This window comes from Elgaria multicarinata, chromosome 11 (genome assembly GCF_023053635.1).
Source record: "Elgaria multicarinata webbii isolate HBS135686 ecotype San Diego chromosome 11, rElgMul1.1.pri, whole genome shotgun sequence".
Taxonomy (NCBI): domain Eukaryota; kingdom Metazoa; phylum Chordata; class Lepidosauria; order Squamata; family Anguidae; genus Elgaria; species Elgaria multicarinata.
The window spans coordinates 32,863,066-32,881,374 of NC_086181.1; the positions used below are offsets into that span (position 1 = coordinate 32,863,066).

At 47.3% G+C, this 18,309-nt stretch overlaps 2 protein-coding genes across 3 annotated transcripts; both read right to left on the reverse strand.

Annotated features, from left to right (window-relative positions):
- Positions 1-561: 561 nt before the first annotated feature.
- Positions 562-6,912, reverse strand: PPP4C (protein phosphatase 4 catalytic subunit). 2 transcript variants are annotated; one of them, XM_063136480.1, is made up of 9 exons: positions 6,742-6,912; positions 4,809-4,914; positions 4,652-4,703; positions 4,488-4,538; positions 4,289-4,390; positions 3,963-4,136; positions 3,542-3,668; positions 2,220-2,409; positions 562-2,039 (listed from the first exon to the last, which is right to left on the reverse strand). In XM_063136480.1, exons 2-9 carry the CDS (start codon positions 4,904-4,906, stop codon positions 1,910-1,912), a joined length of 924 nt encoding a protein of 307 aa, XP_062992550.1. In that variant the 5' UTR covers positions 4,907-4,914; positions 6,742-6,912; the 3' UTR covers positions 562-1,909. The 2 variants fall into 2 exon arrangements, with proteins under 2 accessions (XP_062992550.1, XP_062992551.1); XM_063136481.1 differs by having other exon boundaries at positions 6,734-6,832.
- Positions 6,913-10,353: 3,441 nt separating this feature from the next.
- Positions 10,354-16,464, reverse strand: ALDOA (aldolase, fructose-bisphosphate A). Its single transcript, XM_063138225.1, has 8 exons — positions 16,319-16,464; positions 15,973-16,184; positions 14,251-14,305; positions 13,947-14,107; positions 12,590-12,673; positions 12,252-12,426; positions 11,402-11,601; positions 10,354-10,811 (listed from the first exon to the last, which is right to left on the reverse strand). The coding sequence occupies exons 1-8, from the start codon at positions 16,428-16,430 to the stop codon at positions 10,716-10,718; spliced, it is 1,095 nt and encodes a 364-aa protein (XP_062994295.1). The 5' UTR covers positions 16,431-16,464; the 3' UTR covers positions 10,354-10,715.
- Positions 16,465-18,309: the final 1,845 nt, after the last annotated feature.

Sequence of the window (18,309 nt, forward strand, 5' to 3'; positions counted from 1 at the left end):
TATGTAAGTAAACTTGTGTTCTAGCATAGGTTTATGCTTCAGTTTCTTCCTCTGTAGGAAAACAATTTCTACTAAGCAGCCTGGTTTTATTTACGCTTGAGGAGGCCACAGCAATTCATTTACTATATCATGCCAAGACAGCTTGAAATACGTTAGAGCAGGAGTTCTGTTACATTTGCACAGCAGCTGATTTTTAAATTGGACGCAGCAATGATTGTGGTGATGTGTAGCTGCTGCAGCATATAAACTTACTTATTAAAAAGATTGTCATATAATTCTTTAGACACCAAGTTCCCCAGCAGACATAGATTGCACCTGGCATGATTTAAGGCCATTAAGATTCTCATACATTTCATCAGTTAACAGCTAGTATAGGAGATGGAAGCCTTCCCTTGCAGAACTAGTCCCCATCTCTTAGCAAGAACCATATTGTTTAAGGATGCAACAAGGACTGACAAGGGTAGTGGGGAAGACATCTATGCAGATTAGAACAGACATTTCTGCAGCACTCAACATGCACTCCGCTCATAAAACCAGTAGAAATATGCAATGCACAGAATGTCAATTTTTTCTTAGTTTTATTAGAATTTTTTATCTAAAAGTTGTAAATAGGAAAAAAAATGAAAACAAAATAAAATTAGAGCAAGAGACACATCATGGGAGATGGAGGGGAAAGTCCCTCCTAAACGTAAGAAAAGTGACAGGAAGTTCCTCCCTCCCCTAACTCTAAATAGGTATCTGGACCAAGTATTCCTTCACAAGAATAAAGGAAAAGGGATGGGGAATTTTGACCCTGGGAGTGGATGGGATTTGGATACACCACCCCACAGTGGGCAGGATACCAGAGGGAGGGAGACAGAGGACATGCCCCATTGGTCAAATTAGTTAACGTGATGTGGTCCCAGTCTCCCCACGCAGGGAGAAGAGGGGCAGGAAGGAGAAGTACCAGGATAAAAATCTGCCAATAAAAGATTCAATAAATCCATCCCCAGAGTTAAATGGATTCCATATAGCAGGTGGATCCTCCAGTGACCCAAAGGACTACTACTTTTTGAAAGGTCAGGAGTTTCTGGTACAATAACTTGGGTGAGTCTAATCTTCCACTGGCCAAAAACTGGGTCTAATCTTCCACTGGCCAAAAACTGGGAACAAGAGGTGGCAGCAGACAGAGGAACCAATTCCGAATCTAGATCAATGTATTCCATGTAGTTTAAGCAGACAAAACACTGAAGTGCCAAGAAATCAGTGTTCCAGGTCTTCCAGCAACCAGGCACAGCAAGGTTTAAAGCACTTCCTGTTTCTCTGCCTAAATGTTATGGAATGGCACGAAAAGAGTAAGAGTTCCAAGATCAGCTGACCCAGAAAAGAGATAAACCAGGAAGTAACTAAGTGGCATAAGAGCAGGAAACTAGTAAAGAGATTTAGTCCTACCAGCTTCAGATATTTCTTGGCCACTGATTTCTCTTTATTTCCAAGTCCAATTCTCTGTCAGATACATTCTCTACTAATAATTTCCAGTTCTTCTAGAGTGTAGAGAAGCACTGGAGATGAGTCAGAGAGCTGGGCAAGGAAGCTGTCAGTCACTCCTCTCTGAAATCAGAGAACCCTACAGCTTCTCTCAGTTTCTGCATGGGGTGATCCGACCAAAAGTCCCAAGAAACATTTTAGGTGGAGGATACAAGTTAGGGCAGCCCTGAAGTTATCATAAGGGGATTGGCTAGGATTCAGTAGTGTGGAAAAAGATGGCTAATTCAGTCTAAGGGGTCCAGAATTGAGAATTTATTGGGAAAGAGGAGGGGGAAAGGGGGGGAGAAGAGACCTGAACCCTGCCAAAACTTGAAAAAAGGCTGCCCACCCCAGCCAGGATAGAAAACAGAAGCGGCACATATGGGGGAGATGGGAGAGGCATTCACAGGAAGTAGTCCGCAACAGGCTTCTTAGATGGGATGCCCCGAGTTTCTTGAGGGGCTGCTTCAAAGATGATAAATTCCTTCTGAAGGTGTTCGTCCAGTTCCAAAATGGCTGCCACATTTCCACAGCTGCATATGGAGGAAAGGTATCAAAATGGGGCGTCCGGATTTTGTCACTCCCACACCTCCATGTAACCCATCAGCTTAAAAGCTTCCTGGCCCTCTGGGATTCCCTTATACAGCCGACACAGCTGGAGGCTAGCCATATCTACCCACTCTTCCTACACCCACGCCCCTCCGTCTCCTCACCGGTAGCAGTAGTTGGGAGCCGACCACACTGTAAGCACTGTCTCATTGAAATGCCACTTGTACCCTTCCATGACCAGCTGGTGCGCCCGACAAATCATGTCAATGTCATTTGCTGCGTTGAATTGCGCCACCACGTCACTGCCGAACAAGTAGCCAGCACCTCGGGGGCTCACACCCCAGCCTGTAGTGTCTGCAAAGGCAGAACCATAAAGATGACACAAAGGAAACCAAGTGCCAGGCACAAACCAGAAGAAGGCACCTGCGTTTGATGAGCTTGCAGGGCAAAGCTGATCAGCAGCTGGCAAAGGGCGTGAGAGGTGTAATCTAGACTGGTAGGATTTTGGAGAAAGCCCCTCCCAACAACCACTACAAAGGGCTGCTCTATTTCCCCCTTTGCCAACCAACTCCTTTAAACAAGAACTTGGGAGCAGGGAGAGGAGGAGAAGGGCACAAAACACCTGGATCTCCTTTAGTGGGAGACCCAGAGTTCTCGCAGGTTTCCCCAACTTAGGGCCCTCAAGATGTGTTGTACTACAAGTCTCAGCAGTCCTACCAATGGCAATGCTGGCTAAGGCTGATGGGAGATGAAGCCAAAAACATTTGGAGGGCACCAGGCCGGGGAAGGCTGCTCTGCTGTTTCTTTAGCTCACTGGGCCACAGACTGGGCATTAAAGCCATAAAGCAGGGGTGCAGAATCTTAGGCCCAGGGGTCAAATCTGCCCCGCCTGGGGTCCCCCATCCTGCCATCCAGGGCTCCCCAGATGGCCATGGCTCCTTCTTCTGGCCCCGCCCAACCCCTTTCCCCCAACCACTGATCATTTGGCAATTTCCAGGCCACTGCAACATAATAGAATTCAGCCCTTAGGCTGCACAAGGTACAACACCCATGCCATAAAGGCTATATGGTTCTCTACCCTCTAATAATCAAAGCCCTGTCCATATTCTCACGAGACTGAGGACTAAAAAACCAAGACAGATTCATTAGATGACCATCAGAGTGTACTCAGAACTTCATAATACCCTTGTAGTCTCTCTTGAGTACAGAATCAGTGATTCACAGTAACTGATCACAATTGGAGAGGGGTCCAGTACAATTTTAAGTCTAAATTAAGGGCATCACACACTTTTACCCATACTGCTATATCCTGGTCCCAATGCAGCCACACTAAAGTTTTTCTGGAACAAAACAATAACACTACTATATCCAATACCATATATAGTAGAAGTGAGGCCCAGTATTGGGCAAAAGAAGGGATACTACTACTAATAATAATAATATAGTGAGAGAGCACACCCACACACCACTGCACTCATAGCTATACCTTCAGGGTCAGACCAAAGAAGATCGCACATGGGACCATCATGGGGAACCTCCTGTTTGCGATCTATCGTTCGGATCTGGTCCAGCGTCTGGATGGATGGGGATAAACCACCATGGACACAAAAAATCTGCAACAGAAAAGGAGCATATATGCATTCAGAAAGCTGCAGAACAAAGTGCTAGGGCCGAACAACACCTGTAGGCAACTGTTCCTCCTCTCCAATCACTTAACCCTGTGAGCCACTTTATTTTAACCATTGAACTCAACTCCCATTCCCGACAACCAAATGGTTCCTTATAAGTTCCTTGGAGCATGGTCCTGTTCCCTTGTACTCTGTAACGCACAATGATGTTGCTATACAAAAAAATACTCCCTCACACACACACACACACACACAAATGCACTCTCTACAAACATTCACCTTGCCATCAATGATGGCAGAGAGGCTGAGGTAGTCGAAGATCTCAGTGCAGTAGCGCCACACGGTGACAGAGCCGTATTTCCTCAGGCACTCATCGTAGAACCCATATACCTGGGTGATTTGTCTGCTCTCATGGTTGCCACGGATCAAGGTGATCCGATCAGGGTAGCGGACCTGTAAGAAGAGTATTGAACCAGGTTAAGACTACAGACAGGAAAAGTTATCGCCTGGAACTCCTGGCACTTGAAATGTATAGAGAGTCTATGCAAGTACAGTAAGGAAAGCTAACATTCAGTATTCTTGAATTTATCAAGGAACCTCCTAACCTTGAGTGCCAGCAGCAGCAAGAATGTTTCGACACTATAGAAGCCACGGTCGACAAAATCTCCCATGAAAAGATAGTTGGTCTCAGGCACATCACCTCCCACCTGTAGCAGGAAGACAAAGAGTACATTAAGAAATTGCCCACAAGAGCTCGAAAGCTCCAGAATGCCATTGTGGAATTGGATGTGTGGCGATACTCACCCTGAAGAGCTCTTTAAGGTCATAGAACTGGCCATGGATATCCCCACAAACCTGTTAAGAAAGATGCATCAGGGATTAGGAAAAATAAAAGAGTTCACATGACTGCTACTATCATCAGGCCAGTTTCAAAATACCCCTGAACATTCCCCCAAACCCTAACTCACTGTTACTGGAGAATCTACTCTCTGGACATTGCTTTCTTCCACCAAGATCTCTCTGTTGAGAGAAGGAGATGTGTCACACTCATCCACTCTTCACTATAATCAGCTGCATGTCACATTCTCAGAACATCACTTCCTAAAGATGCGTGCCAACACTCACCTGGCCTTGGCACAGAGGGCTTTGACCTCGCTCTCTTTGATGAGCTCACAGCGCCGCAATTGTTCAATCTGACGGTCAAGATCGCTGATTTCAGCCATCTTGCCCCCTGTAGGAATACCAATTTATTGTTAAAAACTATTCCTAAATTGCCTTTCATCAAAACGATTCCAGGGTGATGCCCCCCCCCCCCCAAAAAGTGTAAACTGCGGTCAGTTAAAATTTAATAAAGTTCTGATCAAGGCAAACAATTCTGATGACTGTATGAAAGACACCTCCCCAAAAATCTCTCCATCAGAAGGATGAGGATAAAAGCCAAAGGATAGGAGGGGCCCCAATCCTATGATTAGGATTACACTATTCCCTGATCACTAAGAAGAAACAAAAGGAATATCAAGAGACATAGAACCCAACAATCGATACTGTGATCCCCTTATACCTTCTCCACAGTTGTGAAGCAGTTGGCAATTCTAGGAGTCACTTTATATGCTGTAGTGAAACCCACTCAAGCAGCCTATATAAAAACATGAAAGAAACTCAGGATATATGATGTCTTCATATCCTCCCACTGGATTATTTAAAGTCTGCTCTGCGGCTTGGAGCCAGAAAAAGGCCATGCTTTCTATAGAGCCAAAGTAGGCAGTACCTGTTATATGGGATTATTGGTATCAGAGGTAGTCTCCTACAGCGATTTCTAAGGTTCCTGCAAATTGTGTCCCATCTACACTTTGTCCTTTGTATCATTCTACAAGGAGTCCCTAATGCAGCTATATCCAGTTCAGTTAGGTCAACAGCCTCCTTCAACCTGGTGCTAGATTACAGCTCTCATCACCCCCAACCAGCATGCCATGCTGGATGGTGGGAGTTGTAATCCAATACATCTGGAGGGCACCAGATCCGGGAAGGCTGAATTTGATTGAGATTATCTGTTAGGAATGGACAAAGAATGCCTTGCTATAAAAGCAATTATCATCACTCTGCATGCTCAAAGAACTTCCATCAATGTTACTTGTGTTACAGGCTGGGTGGGGTGGGGGTGGGGGGAGAGAGAGAAGAGTAAAACTGTAATATGGCATCCCAATACTCAACACTAACAGAATGAGCAGGTTATCCTCTAGGCCTAGGAAAAGCCCTCCTTTTTCCTCCTCTCCATTTATATTCACCACTAGTAGGAACCTACAACAGCCTAATCATCCCATCCCAAAATCCAGGCTTCTGCTTCATCAGCTGATAGCATCTACCAATAATATCTTGAACTAAGAAAAGGAATGATAAGGAAATGGGGTGGCTGGGGGAAAGGAGAGACAAACTTATGCCAAAGAACCAAAAGAAGCTGACCAACTCCTTCCTGTTTCCATAGCAACACCTGAGCATCCATTTCCCCCAGTAGGCCTTCTCAGCAGATACCCATCATAGCGCTAAAGGCAAACCCTCGTTGCTTCTATGATCATCACCTCCCTAAGCAACGGAATGAGCCCACATCCTCTGAACCTGCCCAGGAAAACCTAAAAGAATAAATCAAGTGAACCCACATGAAATCTAGAAGTGAGCTGCTGTCCGTTTTGGTCCCTCCAGAACCTTTATACCAGCAGGCCAGTATTAAAAGCCTTCTTTCGGGAAAGCTGCCCTTTCCTTGAACTTGTGGGGAACCCCCTTTCTCTCACGGGGCACCCCGACCCTGAACACCAGCCTCCCCACCCCCCATCCCTCCACCGAAGGCTTCTCACAGCCCTCGCTGCTGCCCTACTGGGAAACCGCCAAGAGCTCTCCGTCCTCCGCCCCACATTGACAGCCCTCCTCTCCCCTGGCCCTACTGAACTCCTGTCTCTATAGCAACCAACTTTCCCAGGCGCCCCGGCCCCTAGCACGAGGAGCGAGCGGACCCAAAGGAGAAGGCTGCCCCCCGCGCATGCGCCCAGAGAGCCTGCCCGCGTACCTGGGGACCCGGTAGCAGCGGCGGCGACGGTGGCGGCTGCTCCGCGGCTCCCTCCGGCTCCCGGGCCCGGCCCTTCCCCCTCTCTCTTTCCGGCTCTCCCACTAACTACTGAGTACCGGACGTCACTTCCGCTTCCTTCTCGGAGGAAGACCGCCGGTGGGGCGACCTTTTCCTTATTCCTCTGAAGGGGAAGAACCTTGGCTCGGAGGAAGTGACATACATTTTATTTTTTTAAAGAGCTTCCCGTGGGGAAGGAGTTTAAAAGGAAGTGGACCCGGTGCCGGAAATGACGGAAACAAAGCCGGAAGCCTTTTTAAGTAACACGTTTTTAAAGAATAAAATACGTTACTTAAAAAGGCTTCTCGACCCTATTTCCGTCCCTACGCTGCCATCGAAATAAATATTAAAATAAAATGTGTGACTTAAAATTTCTTCCCGACTGTTTCCGTCCTTATGCTTCCATCATTTCTGGTATCGTGTCTGATTCCTTTTAAACCCTTTCCCCATATTTATATATATATACATAATTTTGTGTAATATACAACAATAGCATATGTTGTGTTTATGCGTAGCAACGGAATATGGAACGCAAATACGCCCGGAGACTTCTAATGGGGACGACAGAGGACATTGGCACGGATGTGACGTAATAGTATGGGCGGAAGAAGCAACCGGAAATGGGCCCAAAGGTGGCCTTTTGTTTCATTTCTATGGGCCTAAATTATTGGATCTTAGTTAAAGGGAGAGATTGCATCATGTGGGGAAAAATCCCTCATGGACTGGGGGAGGGTGGAAATGGAGATTAGTAATAAGTGAGTAGTAGACACACGTGAGGCGTCGATAAATTTGTAAAGGCCTTCAAAAGGGACCCACTCTGAAGCTTTCTGAGAATAACGCTATTTCCCTTTCACATTCTTATTTCTGATCGGGTTGGGAGGTGAAGGGACGTGCCCTGTAGGGAAGGAGAAAAGCGCAGAAATGGCAATTTGCACATGCATGATAGCAAAATGGAAGTTCAGTGGAAGACCACATACTTTACATGCCATTGCCAAGGGGTCCGGGTTCAGTCACTGGTGTCTGCAGGCAGGGGTGGAAAAGATCACTGCCTCATACCCTGTTTCTCATCAGGACCAATTGTCTGAGCCCATATACGACAACATTCAATATTCCTATGGACATGAGGAATTCGGATTGTATTGTGCAGAGTGCCTTCTGTATATATGAAGAACCTGGTGGAATTTCCTCTTCATCACAACAGTTAAAGCTGTAAGTGCCCTGCCCTCTTTTCACTCTAGTATAGCTCCTGCAGCTTTAACTGTTGTGATGAAGAGGGAATTTCACCAGGTTCTCCATATATACAAATGACACCTGCTGAAATTCCCTTTTCTGTGCAACTGTTAAAGATACAGGAGCCCTGTCCTCCTTTTCATATGGTCACCCTACAGCCAATGCCACTCAAAATACGCTTTCCCACACTTAGGAAAGTGAGAACAGCCTCCCTCATATTGCTGTGACTGGAATGTGAGATATTTCTCAATGAATTGAGGGCCTGATTCAGTCTGTTTATTCAAGCTGGCCAAAATTTACGACTGATCCCCTATTATGTGCTATGTACAACAAATGACTTTCAAAACCTAAGAGATATACGTGTGGCAAGACAGTAGCTCAACAGACCAATATATCATGCAAACTTTTTATTAATCCACTGAAATACATCTCATAGATCCTGTTTCCATTGGGACTAGCCATCAGTACTTAAGTCATGGTTTTCCAGCTTTTGCACTATTTTTCCCTATGAAAGGTTGAAATGCTTCTAAAGCTTAGTTACTGGCAATAATAGTTTTAAACTATAATATGCTTGTATTTTGGCCACACCCACTATTGGAATGTGGTCCCCAAGAACGTCTCATAAATGGATTTGAGTCTCAAGCTGAGATTCAACACCTCTGCTCTATTTCATTGGAAACTGGAGGTGTTCCATTTGGTGCAAAGGCAGCTGAAGTGTGCTGCAAGAGATGCCTCAGTTTCTTGTAGTTCATTCGCCAATTCCTGATGAACGTGGTGTTCCCGTCCTGCAGGCCTCTGGCCCAGAGGTAGGCAGGCAATATGGTACCTGCAGGAACCAATATGCCCTTGGGCACCTTTTTTGGTGCCTGCCAAGGTGCACTACCACCACCACCCGCAACTTTAAAAAATTATTCCCTGCAGCTAGGATCACTTCAAAGCAAAGTGAGAGCCTCTAGTCACTGCCCTCTTCATTTCCCACGACTGCCTCTGGCCACATGTGGACCTCAGAGACATTCTTACGAAATGAAGATGGTGGGTGGCTGATGCTTATGCCCAGACATAAAGAAAAAGAGGGAAAAGATAAAGGGAATCTTTTCACTTCTATATGGTAAGCGGGGGTGGGTGGGAGGTGAGTACGGAGAGCAATGCAGGAGAGGGTTAGGAAGAGTAGCAGTAAGTCAGCTGGTCGGGGTGGTCAGGGAAGCTAGCGGGGGCTGGGAGAACCAGCTCAGAGCAACCTGAAGGTTTGGGAGGGGTTATGTGCATCTGTGCTTGAATGGATGGGGGCTGCATGTGTGTGTGAGAGAGGAACAAAGGATTTACAGGGGAATTTTGGAGGCATCCTTAAAGAAAAAGCAAGAGTGGTTTCTCAGGTGCTTGAAATAAGAAGAAATGGGGCAGGTGTGTGCATGCTGTGAGGATAGTTGGCTGGGGGAGGAAGAGCATACATCTACGGGTGGTGAGCCACCTTGAGAGAGAAAATGGGGGGGGGGATGAGTTGGCTGCCAGAGGCTGGGTGGGGGAAGTTTGACTTCTGTAAAATAGGTTTCTGTCAGTGCTAAAAAAATGGTTTCAAAGTAGCTGTTTAGTGTGTTAAGGTTCAGTCCGCACCTCTGCCTTGAACTGAGTCTTTTGGACAAGTTACTGGTCCTCTGTGATTAGCAGTGCCTCCCCATGGCAGCCATTTTGTGGTGGCACCCAGAACAGTTTCTCAAATTGCCAAATGTGCCTATGGGCCAAAAAAGTTGCCTACCTCTGCTCTAGCCAATCTTTCTAGGGGAGGACCAAACAGGCAGGACCTCAAGGTTCCCTGCCATGGCCTATGTGCCAGTCTTCACCACTATTTTTCTTAAAAACGGGGAAGATGCAGGACATCTTTGGTTCTTTAAGGGGAAGGATCATAGCTCTGTATACGTCCACGCCTTGAGCACCACTCAGTAGAGGCTCTCACAGAGCAAGGTAAGGAGAAACATCTATGCAAGGCCCTGGAGAGCTACTAGCAGCTACCATTGACAATAATGGTCAAGATGAACCATTCGTCCTTCAGCAGAAGGCAGCATCTTGCGTTTTTGGAAGAGTTTGGAGCTTAAGGAGTTACGATGGGGGTCTCAGCATAGGAGCAGATGACACCTTACATCTAAGGCAGAGATAGGGAAGATGTGGTCCTCAGATGTCGTTGGATAGCAACTCCCATCATCACCCCTCACCATTGGCTAAGCCAGCTAGAACTGATGGAGTTCACCAACAACTAGACAGTTCACCCTCATTCCCCACCAGTGATCCAAGGCTGAAGGTCTTTGGAGGAACAAGACAAGACAGAGGCACTTGCAATGTTTAAATAGATACTCTTTATTTCTAGAGGTCCGCGAGTCAGGTGTCCCAGCTCCGGAGACATTTCGGTGTTTTGGCCACGGACCAGGAGTGTTGTCGGTCACCAGAAGGAGAAGCTGGACATCACGTACAGAGGTATACAAAGGAGGTGGTGGTGGGAGTACGTTAGAGAAAGGAACAAGCCAAGACTTCTGGGTTCTTTCCAGGCAAGGGCAAAGGTTCACACCTTCCCCTTACAAGAGAAGTTGGCAGGAAAGGCAGGGGAGGGGAATGGGTGGAAAATGAACAATAAGACGCCACAGTAGCTCAGGCACAATGTAACAACGAGAGCAGACAATGCAACCAGGCCTCTGATTTTAATAAGCATGGTTGGATACGAAGAGGGATTCAGTTGCAGCAGCTCCACCTTTGCCAGATGCAACGTATTTGCCCTGGCAAGCAAGGCTGTTGGCCTATAAGAAGGGGGAGAAAAAGAGTTGGGATTGGTTTTATCTGAAAAGAAAGAAAAGGCAAATATCGTATTCCCCACACCCTCCTGCCAAGCTGAAATGGTTCACAGAGACCCACAGTAGAAACGGGGAGCTTGAGTTTCCCCCTGCCCTCTCCTAATGCACTGAACTCCTGTCCTCTGCCAGGACAGAGAACCAAGGAGCCTTGGTTCCCTACACCACTCTCCCCTGAAACTGGGGCTGGCAAGTGCAAAACCTCCTCCCATTCACTCAACCATCCTCTTTCCCCAAAGAGCTGGAGGAACAGAACTTGGGAGGCCCATGTCATGTGTGTGTGACTTAAGGCACACACACAATGTCCCCCACCAAAATGGTTTTGTCTTTCTGGTTTTCCACCCAGCCAGATCTGTTGTGTTTAGTCCACTTTCTAGTAATAAAAGTCTTGTTAAAGCCTCTGAGGGTCTCCCAACGAGGATTGCTTTTTGAGAGCTGAATCACACACCCACCCTCCTGCCCTCTCTTTGAATACCCAGCTCCTTGGCTCTGATCTGCTAGATTCCACTGCTAGGTAGAGAAACCTGGGCAAGACCTACCAAAGCACGCTTGATGTATTCCTCCTGAGCATTCTTGAGGTTCTCTTTCTTGCCACCCCAGGCCTTGAGGGCAGAAGCTTGCAGGGCACGGCCATAGGAGAAGGTCATGGCCCATGGCCTGTGCAGGGGGCACGTGTTGATGGCGTTCAGGTTGATGGAGGCCTCTTCCTCACTCTGGCCACCAGACAGGAAGGTGATGCCTGGGACAGAAGACAAGAATTAGCAGTCTGCCAGAAGAGATGGAGTGGATTTAAGATCTAGAGAAGGCAGGGGGAGGGGAGAGAGGGGGGAGGAAGAGTTTCCACTGGAGGAGTGTAATAGTGGAAAAGATTAGGAACAGAGGTTAAGTTCTCCTTGCCCCTCCTTTTGTCTCCTGAATCACCACCCCAGCCCTCCAGGAAACAGTTCCAGCTAAGTGGGTGGAGTGCAACCAGGGTACAAGGTTTTTAAAGTAGGTGAGGTGGGGGTGATATTCCAAACATAGGAAATCCTCCAGGCAGGCAGTTGGTAGTGCCAGGGAAAAGCAAGGTTGGAGTAGATTCTTTGACCAGATGCGGACATGACCGCAGCATATGCAAACCAGCAAGAAAACCCTTCCACTTCATTACACATACCAGCAACAGTCATGCAGGGGCAGTTTCCAAGTCAGCTTTCCCCCAACCTAGTGTCTTACAGCTTTTTTGGACTACAAAGGTTTCCTGACCATTGGCTAAGATGGGGGGAGGGGGGAGTTTGCCCAAAAACATCAGAGGGTTTTACCATGTTGCCAAAGAAGAGCATGAGTCTACAAGTTCACACATTTATAAGGGGGCAAGGAGGAAATGGGTACTTTTAGGTCCCCTTTTCTTACCAGTCACAGCTGGGGGCACGGTGCGGCGCAGGGCAGTAACAGTTGCCATGGCGATTTCCTCAGCAGAGTATTTCTGGGTGCAGGCGTGGCCAGGTGTCACCATGTTTGGCTTGAGCAGGCTCCCCTCCAGGTAAATGTGGTGGTCGCTCAAGGCCTTGTACACAGCAGCCAGAACCTGTCCAGGACAGAAGGGGGCAGAAGTCAAGGCTTGGAAATTGTGTCAGGATCCTAACTTTCCATTCAAACCCTGGAGATAGAAAGTCCACCCTCTGACCGAGATTGCACCTCTGTATGTTAAAGCCCCTTTTAAGCAAAACTCCTCCCACCACCTCTCTCACCTTCTCTGTCACGTATTGGCAGCGTTTGAGATCGTGGTCACCGTCAGGGAGGATTTCAGGCTCCACAATAGGAACAATCCCGTTCTGGGGTTAGAGAGAGACAAGCGGGTGAATGGTTAGAATACCAAATAAATAACAGAGCAGACAATGAAATGAAATTTATTATTACATTAATATTCTGCCTTTTTTCCTCTTGCAAGGAACCCAAGGCAGCTTACAGGGTCCTATTCCTCCTGTCCTTTATATCTTCACAACAGCCCTGTGAGGTAGGTTGAGAGTCAGTGACTGGCCTAAAGTCACCCAGTGAGCTTCATGGCCTAGTGGGGACTAGAACTCGGGACTCCAGAATCCCAGTCCAACACTCTAACCACAACACCACAAGAAGTTGAAAGAAAAACATGTACCTGAAAGCTAAAATGATAATTCCTCCAACAAGGAGGATTTAAGACAGCCACAAGGCATTCCCACCTGCTCCTAAGTACATCCAACAGAGGCTGGTGGCTCCAATATGAGCGAGGCAGTGAATCCGCTCCAGGTTTGTCATAACTCTAAAGGAGCTATCCAAGGTTCTGACTAAAACCTGGAGCGGATTTACCGCCCCACTCACATCGGAGTCACCAGCCTCCAGGGACACCTCTAACTTCTTCCTGGTTCATTGTGGCTGGAAATTCCATCTGGTGGGGAAACCTTGCAACCACATGCCCTAATTTACTAAATTACTTGGTGCCCTCTTGTCGTGGCACGGGGGTACTACAGATACATAAGACTGACTCCACCCATTGGCAAAAGGAGGACACTCGCTGTCCTTGGGAAATTTCCCAGAGCAGTCTTCTGTGAAGACGACAAAAGAGCTTTTTCAACACTACCATCTTGAGACTTGCACATCCTGCAACCGAACTGTGACACATATTTAAAGAGCTGCGTTACTCAGAGTCAGACCATTGCTGTATACTCTTGGCGGGTTGGGTCTGCCACTGGAAAGCCTTTAATTGGAGATTGCTCCTGAGCTCTTCTGCAAGCAATGTGTGTGCTCGTAGGAACCTGCCTTCTTCTGAATGGGACCACTGATCCATCTAGCTTAGATTTGTGGTCACTGACTGGCAGTGGCTCTCCAGGGTTGCAGACGGATTTTCCCCAGCCCTACTGGGAGATGCCAGGAATCCAACCTAGGCCTTCTGCATGCAAAGCAGGTGCTCACCATGAAACTACAGCCCTCTCCCATACAGCTCTGTCATTACCCTGAAGCCCCAATAAAAGGCTCCCATAGCAACACAGGCGGCCGCTGCAACGTATCAGGGAAGCAGCCGCTGTGCAGTTAAGAAGGGTCCCCCTTTCCCCAACGCCGCTTGGCACTCACCTGCTGGCAGATGCTGGCATAACGGGCGAGCACGTTGGCATTCTCAATGATGGCCAGGTGGGATGGGGTGGTTGGAGTGATCTTCAGGACGCAGCGCCACTTAGCAAAGTCAGCACCATCCTTCTTGTACTGGGCACAACGTTCAGACAAGCCATCCAGACCTGCACGGGTTAAGCAGTGGTTAAGGACCCAGCACACTGCAGTCCCAAGTGTTACCTAGCTCCAGGTTTGTCTTATTATTTCTTAATTATTATCATCATCATCATCCACGGCGAACTTCTCCCCATCCCAGCCCCACACTCACCCTGGGTGGTGGTCTCTCCATTAGTCCCAGCAAGAGGCACAACACCTTTGTCAACCTGCAAGGAGCAAAAGGAAGAGGAAAGCCGGTCAAACCGATGGCTTTTCCCCCCTGAAGCATTTCTTCCCACTGAGCCACACATCAAGTCTGTTATGAAGTCCTTAGCGCAAAAGTCATTTAAAAAATAAATACTGGCTCTCAGTATTAACTCACTAATCTACCCAGTCCCGAAAGTTCCTCTAGTTCATAAGCAGGCTAATTCATTTACCCCTCAGTTTTTTCTTTAATCTCCTCTCCCTCCTTCCGTGGGATTCCCACGGCTATTGGGAGCTTCGGCTATTGGGCGGTATAAAAATGTAATAAATAAATAAATAAATAAATTCCAATCCCTAGCAGTGGGGGAGTTTTGAAAAGGAGGATATAGTTAATCCAGGTGAAAAGAGTATAAAGGTGTTACTGCACATATGCTATGAACCCTCTGCTCTAGTCCCAAAGCCTCCATCTTCATTTGAATATCTGCAGCCTCCTCCCACTTCCCATTTTAAGACTATAAACCAGGCTTCCCTAACCTGGGGCCCTCCAGTTGTTTTGGACTTCAACTCCCATCAGCCCCAGTCAACATGGCCAATGATCTGGAAACCTGGGAGTTATAGTCGAAAACTTCTGGAGGGCACCAGGCTGGCGAAGGCTAACTAAATGCAGACGCCATAGCTTGAAGACCAGCTACTTCCTCCCTCCCCGCTCCTTTTTGAGTTGTTTTATTTACCATTCGTCTAATGAAGAGTTCTGCAGAACTTACACAGAGACCCGATTCACATGATCAAAACAAGCCACCATGGCTTAGATTTGATTGCACAATCACTGTCCAGCTGTGGCTTGTTGAGTTATCTGAACCCGATCTGCATGGCTGTTGGAGGGTTGATCCTCAAAAAAAAACCTGTGCTGCCCAGGTTTGGATGACAGTAAGCCACTGCCAAGTGGTGATTATGCAAATCACAGCCGGCACGCACCGCTCTCACAACAAGCCACTGTGGCTTGTTTTGATCGTGTGAACCAGCCCAGTATCTTGTGCCAGCTGAGGGTGGCCTAATAAAGGTCTTACTGTGATAATGTGTTTTGGATGCCCCCCTTAACATTACTTTCCCATCAAGCACATCAAAAAGTCAGTACACTGGTTTATTAAAAAGATGCCTACCTACAAAAGTCAGGCAAAGAACAAAATCATTTTTGATATGACTACTTCCCAAAATGGCAGGTGTCATATTAGAAGAGGCATTCTTCCCTTCCCAGACAAGTGCCTGCAGTGACATGTGTGGGCATTATTTAAATACAAGAACAGTATGGTTTTTCTTCACAATTAGTTTATTCATATGCAAATTGATCAATTAAAACCCAACAGTTTTAACTAAGGTTTCATTCAATTGGGTAAACTAAGGTTCAACTAAGGTTTAATTCAATTGGGTAAAAGCCCTATTATGAATAGATCAGGAAAGGGGAAAACAGCCCTTAAATTTTGATCTTCCCAGACCTCCAAACTAATTCTATAGAATAAGGCCCCCCTTTTCTTGCCCTGTGTCATATTGTACAAGGTCATGTAGCCTTCCTGAACATGTATCATCAGAATACAGATTCACCAGAACGTGTATCACCAGGGACAGGCCAGGTTCCGAGGCAAGGAATACGGTGGCAACTGAGATGTCAAGAGTCGTCACGTATACTGCTTACCTTGATGCCAACAACGGCACCCTTGTCCTTAATGACCTGGGTGAACTGGCGTCCATCATCAGCCTTTTGGTACATGGTCTCATGGAAGAGGATAACTCCACCAATGCAAGGGTTGACACGTTCATCTGCAGTGAACAGCAGCTGCCTGTAGAAGCGGCGGTTCTCTTCGGTATTCTCAGCGCCGATGGACTGGAGGCGCTTGGCAATGCTGCCTAGGAGGCAGAGAAGAGGACAAAGCAGATGGGCGTCAATAGTGAAATGGAGGCACAAGACACACAGCCCCTTTACAGTTCCAATGCCTTGTCCTTCCGTCCCCTCACCCTCCCTCTCCGCCTGCCTTTCTTACCAGTGGATTCATCAGCAGCAAGGATGCCTTTGCCTTTGGCCACAATACGGTGGGCAATCTCCGCCAACTCCTTCTTCTGCTCAGGGGTCAAGGCTGGGTATTGGTGAGGCATCTTGAATTACTAAACTGGAGAGGGCAGGGAAGGGTTAATAGACTGGCAAGGTAAGTCCTCTAGAGCCCCCTTACTTGTCTCCCAGGTTCTGCCCGTTACTGTGTGCCTGGCAGCCTGCAGGAGACGCTCACGCCAGACCCACACAGCCTTGATGTCTGTACAGAGCTTGGCAAGGGTGGGGGCGGACATCGTGGGCAGGGGCGGGGGGGGCGGAGGAGAACTTTGATTCTTCCCCTCCCCGTTACCATAGAGACCAGAGGATTCCTGCTAAGATCAACAGGGATTCCCCAATTCAAAGCTAAAGCAGCCTTCCTCGATTTGGAACTCTGCATCTGAAGGTCACTAGGTTAGGGAAGATGGGAGTTGTATTCCAACACATTTGGAGGATGCTAAGTTGAGGAAGGATGGGCTAAAGAGAGGTGTTTGTTTGTTTGTTTGTTTTTTAAAAAAAGTTCTCCAGCTGGTGGTAAATTAACAGAAACCAAGTCAAGGACGTTTCAAGGACAGAGGAAATAGCCTGTTGTCCCAATCCAGACGTCACCCCAACTTTCCCGATACCAACCCTCCTCACCCTTGATGCTCCAAATTCTCCCACCTTTCCCCAATCTGCTGTAGAACAAAGAAAGCTAAACTAACAGAAAACTGGGAACGGGGGCGGCGGATAGCAGTGTGGAATTTTTACGATAAGGGATTGTAAACCTCTTCCTGTTAGAAAATAAGCCTGGTCCCCCTCTTCCCCCTACGCAACAGTTGCACATTAGGCTTCGCCACGTGATTCCATCTGCTGCTCCCCTCCCCCAGCCGAAGGGTTTTCTCCTCTCTTCCCCTTAAAGCATATCTGTCTCCATCTTACCTGCCTATCTAAAAATCAGATTCCTGCATTTTATAAAATGGAACGGGGGGTTGGGGGGGGGTGAGAAAAAATCCCCAATCGTCCCTGAAAACATCTCTCTCTCTCTCTCTCTCACACACACACACACACACAGACACACACACAGACACACAGAGAGAGCCTTCCTAATCTCTAAATCAAGATGGATGGCTCTTTACCTCGGAGGAAAGTCTGCAGCAGCAAACGAGAGCCGGGGATGCGCGCGAGCAAAGTGAGGAACTCGAATCGAACGCTCTGAACCCCAGCGTTCCAGAATCGAACGTCATGCGGCTCAGCCAGGCGGAAAAGGGTGTGAAATTGACTCACTGAGAGCGGGGGGGGGGGGGGAGAGGGAGGAGACTTAAAGGGCCCGAACCCTCACCGAAATATCGGGGAGGTATTTATTTAAATAGAAGGAAACAAAACGCGACGTGTAAGGTCAATTGTTCGTCTCCGTTGAGTCAGGCACGGAAAAAATAAAGATTTAATTCACGCGGCCTGTAATAAAATTGCAAAATCCTGGGATAAAATTCCCCAGATCGAAGTTTATACTTATAATAATAAAATACGGATTAGAACTTCCATTCACTGAGATGCATGTAATGAGAGACCCACTTTTTAACCACCTTGCTTGTTAACATCAGATGTGCAGCTAAAAACTATGAAGGGATAAACGATCGTTGTCATTTCCCTATTCCTAAGGAAGTGAAGTTTCCCAAGGACTTGTGTTGGACTGGAGCTAGGCAAGTAAGCCAAATTAGTGTATCTCCGTAAGACTTTTCCCTTTACATCCCCTCCCAGACTCCAGTTTCAACATTGACCTTTCAAGGGGACACCTGATCCCCCCCTCCAACTCTGTCCTTTTCTGAAGGACACGTTGCTATTTCTGGATCCTTCAGCCCATGAGTGTTGGGGCTTAGTTGCAAAAAAAAAAAAAAAAAAAAAAAAGAGAAAAAAAGAAGAGGCCTGGGCATATGAAGGTGATGGAGAGAGAAAGTGGTGTGGGAG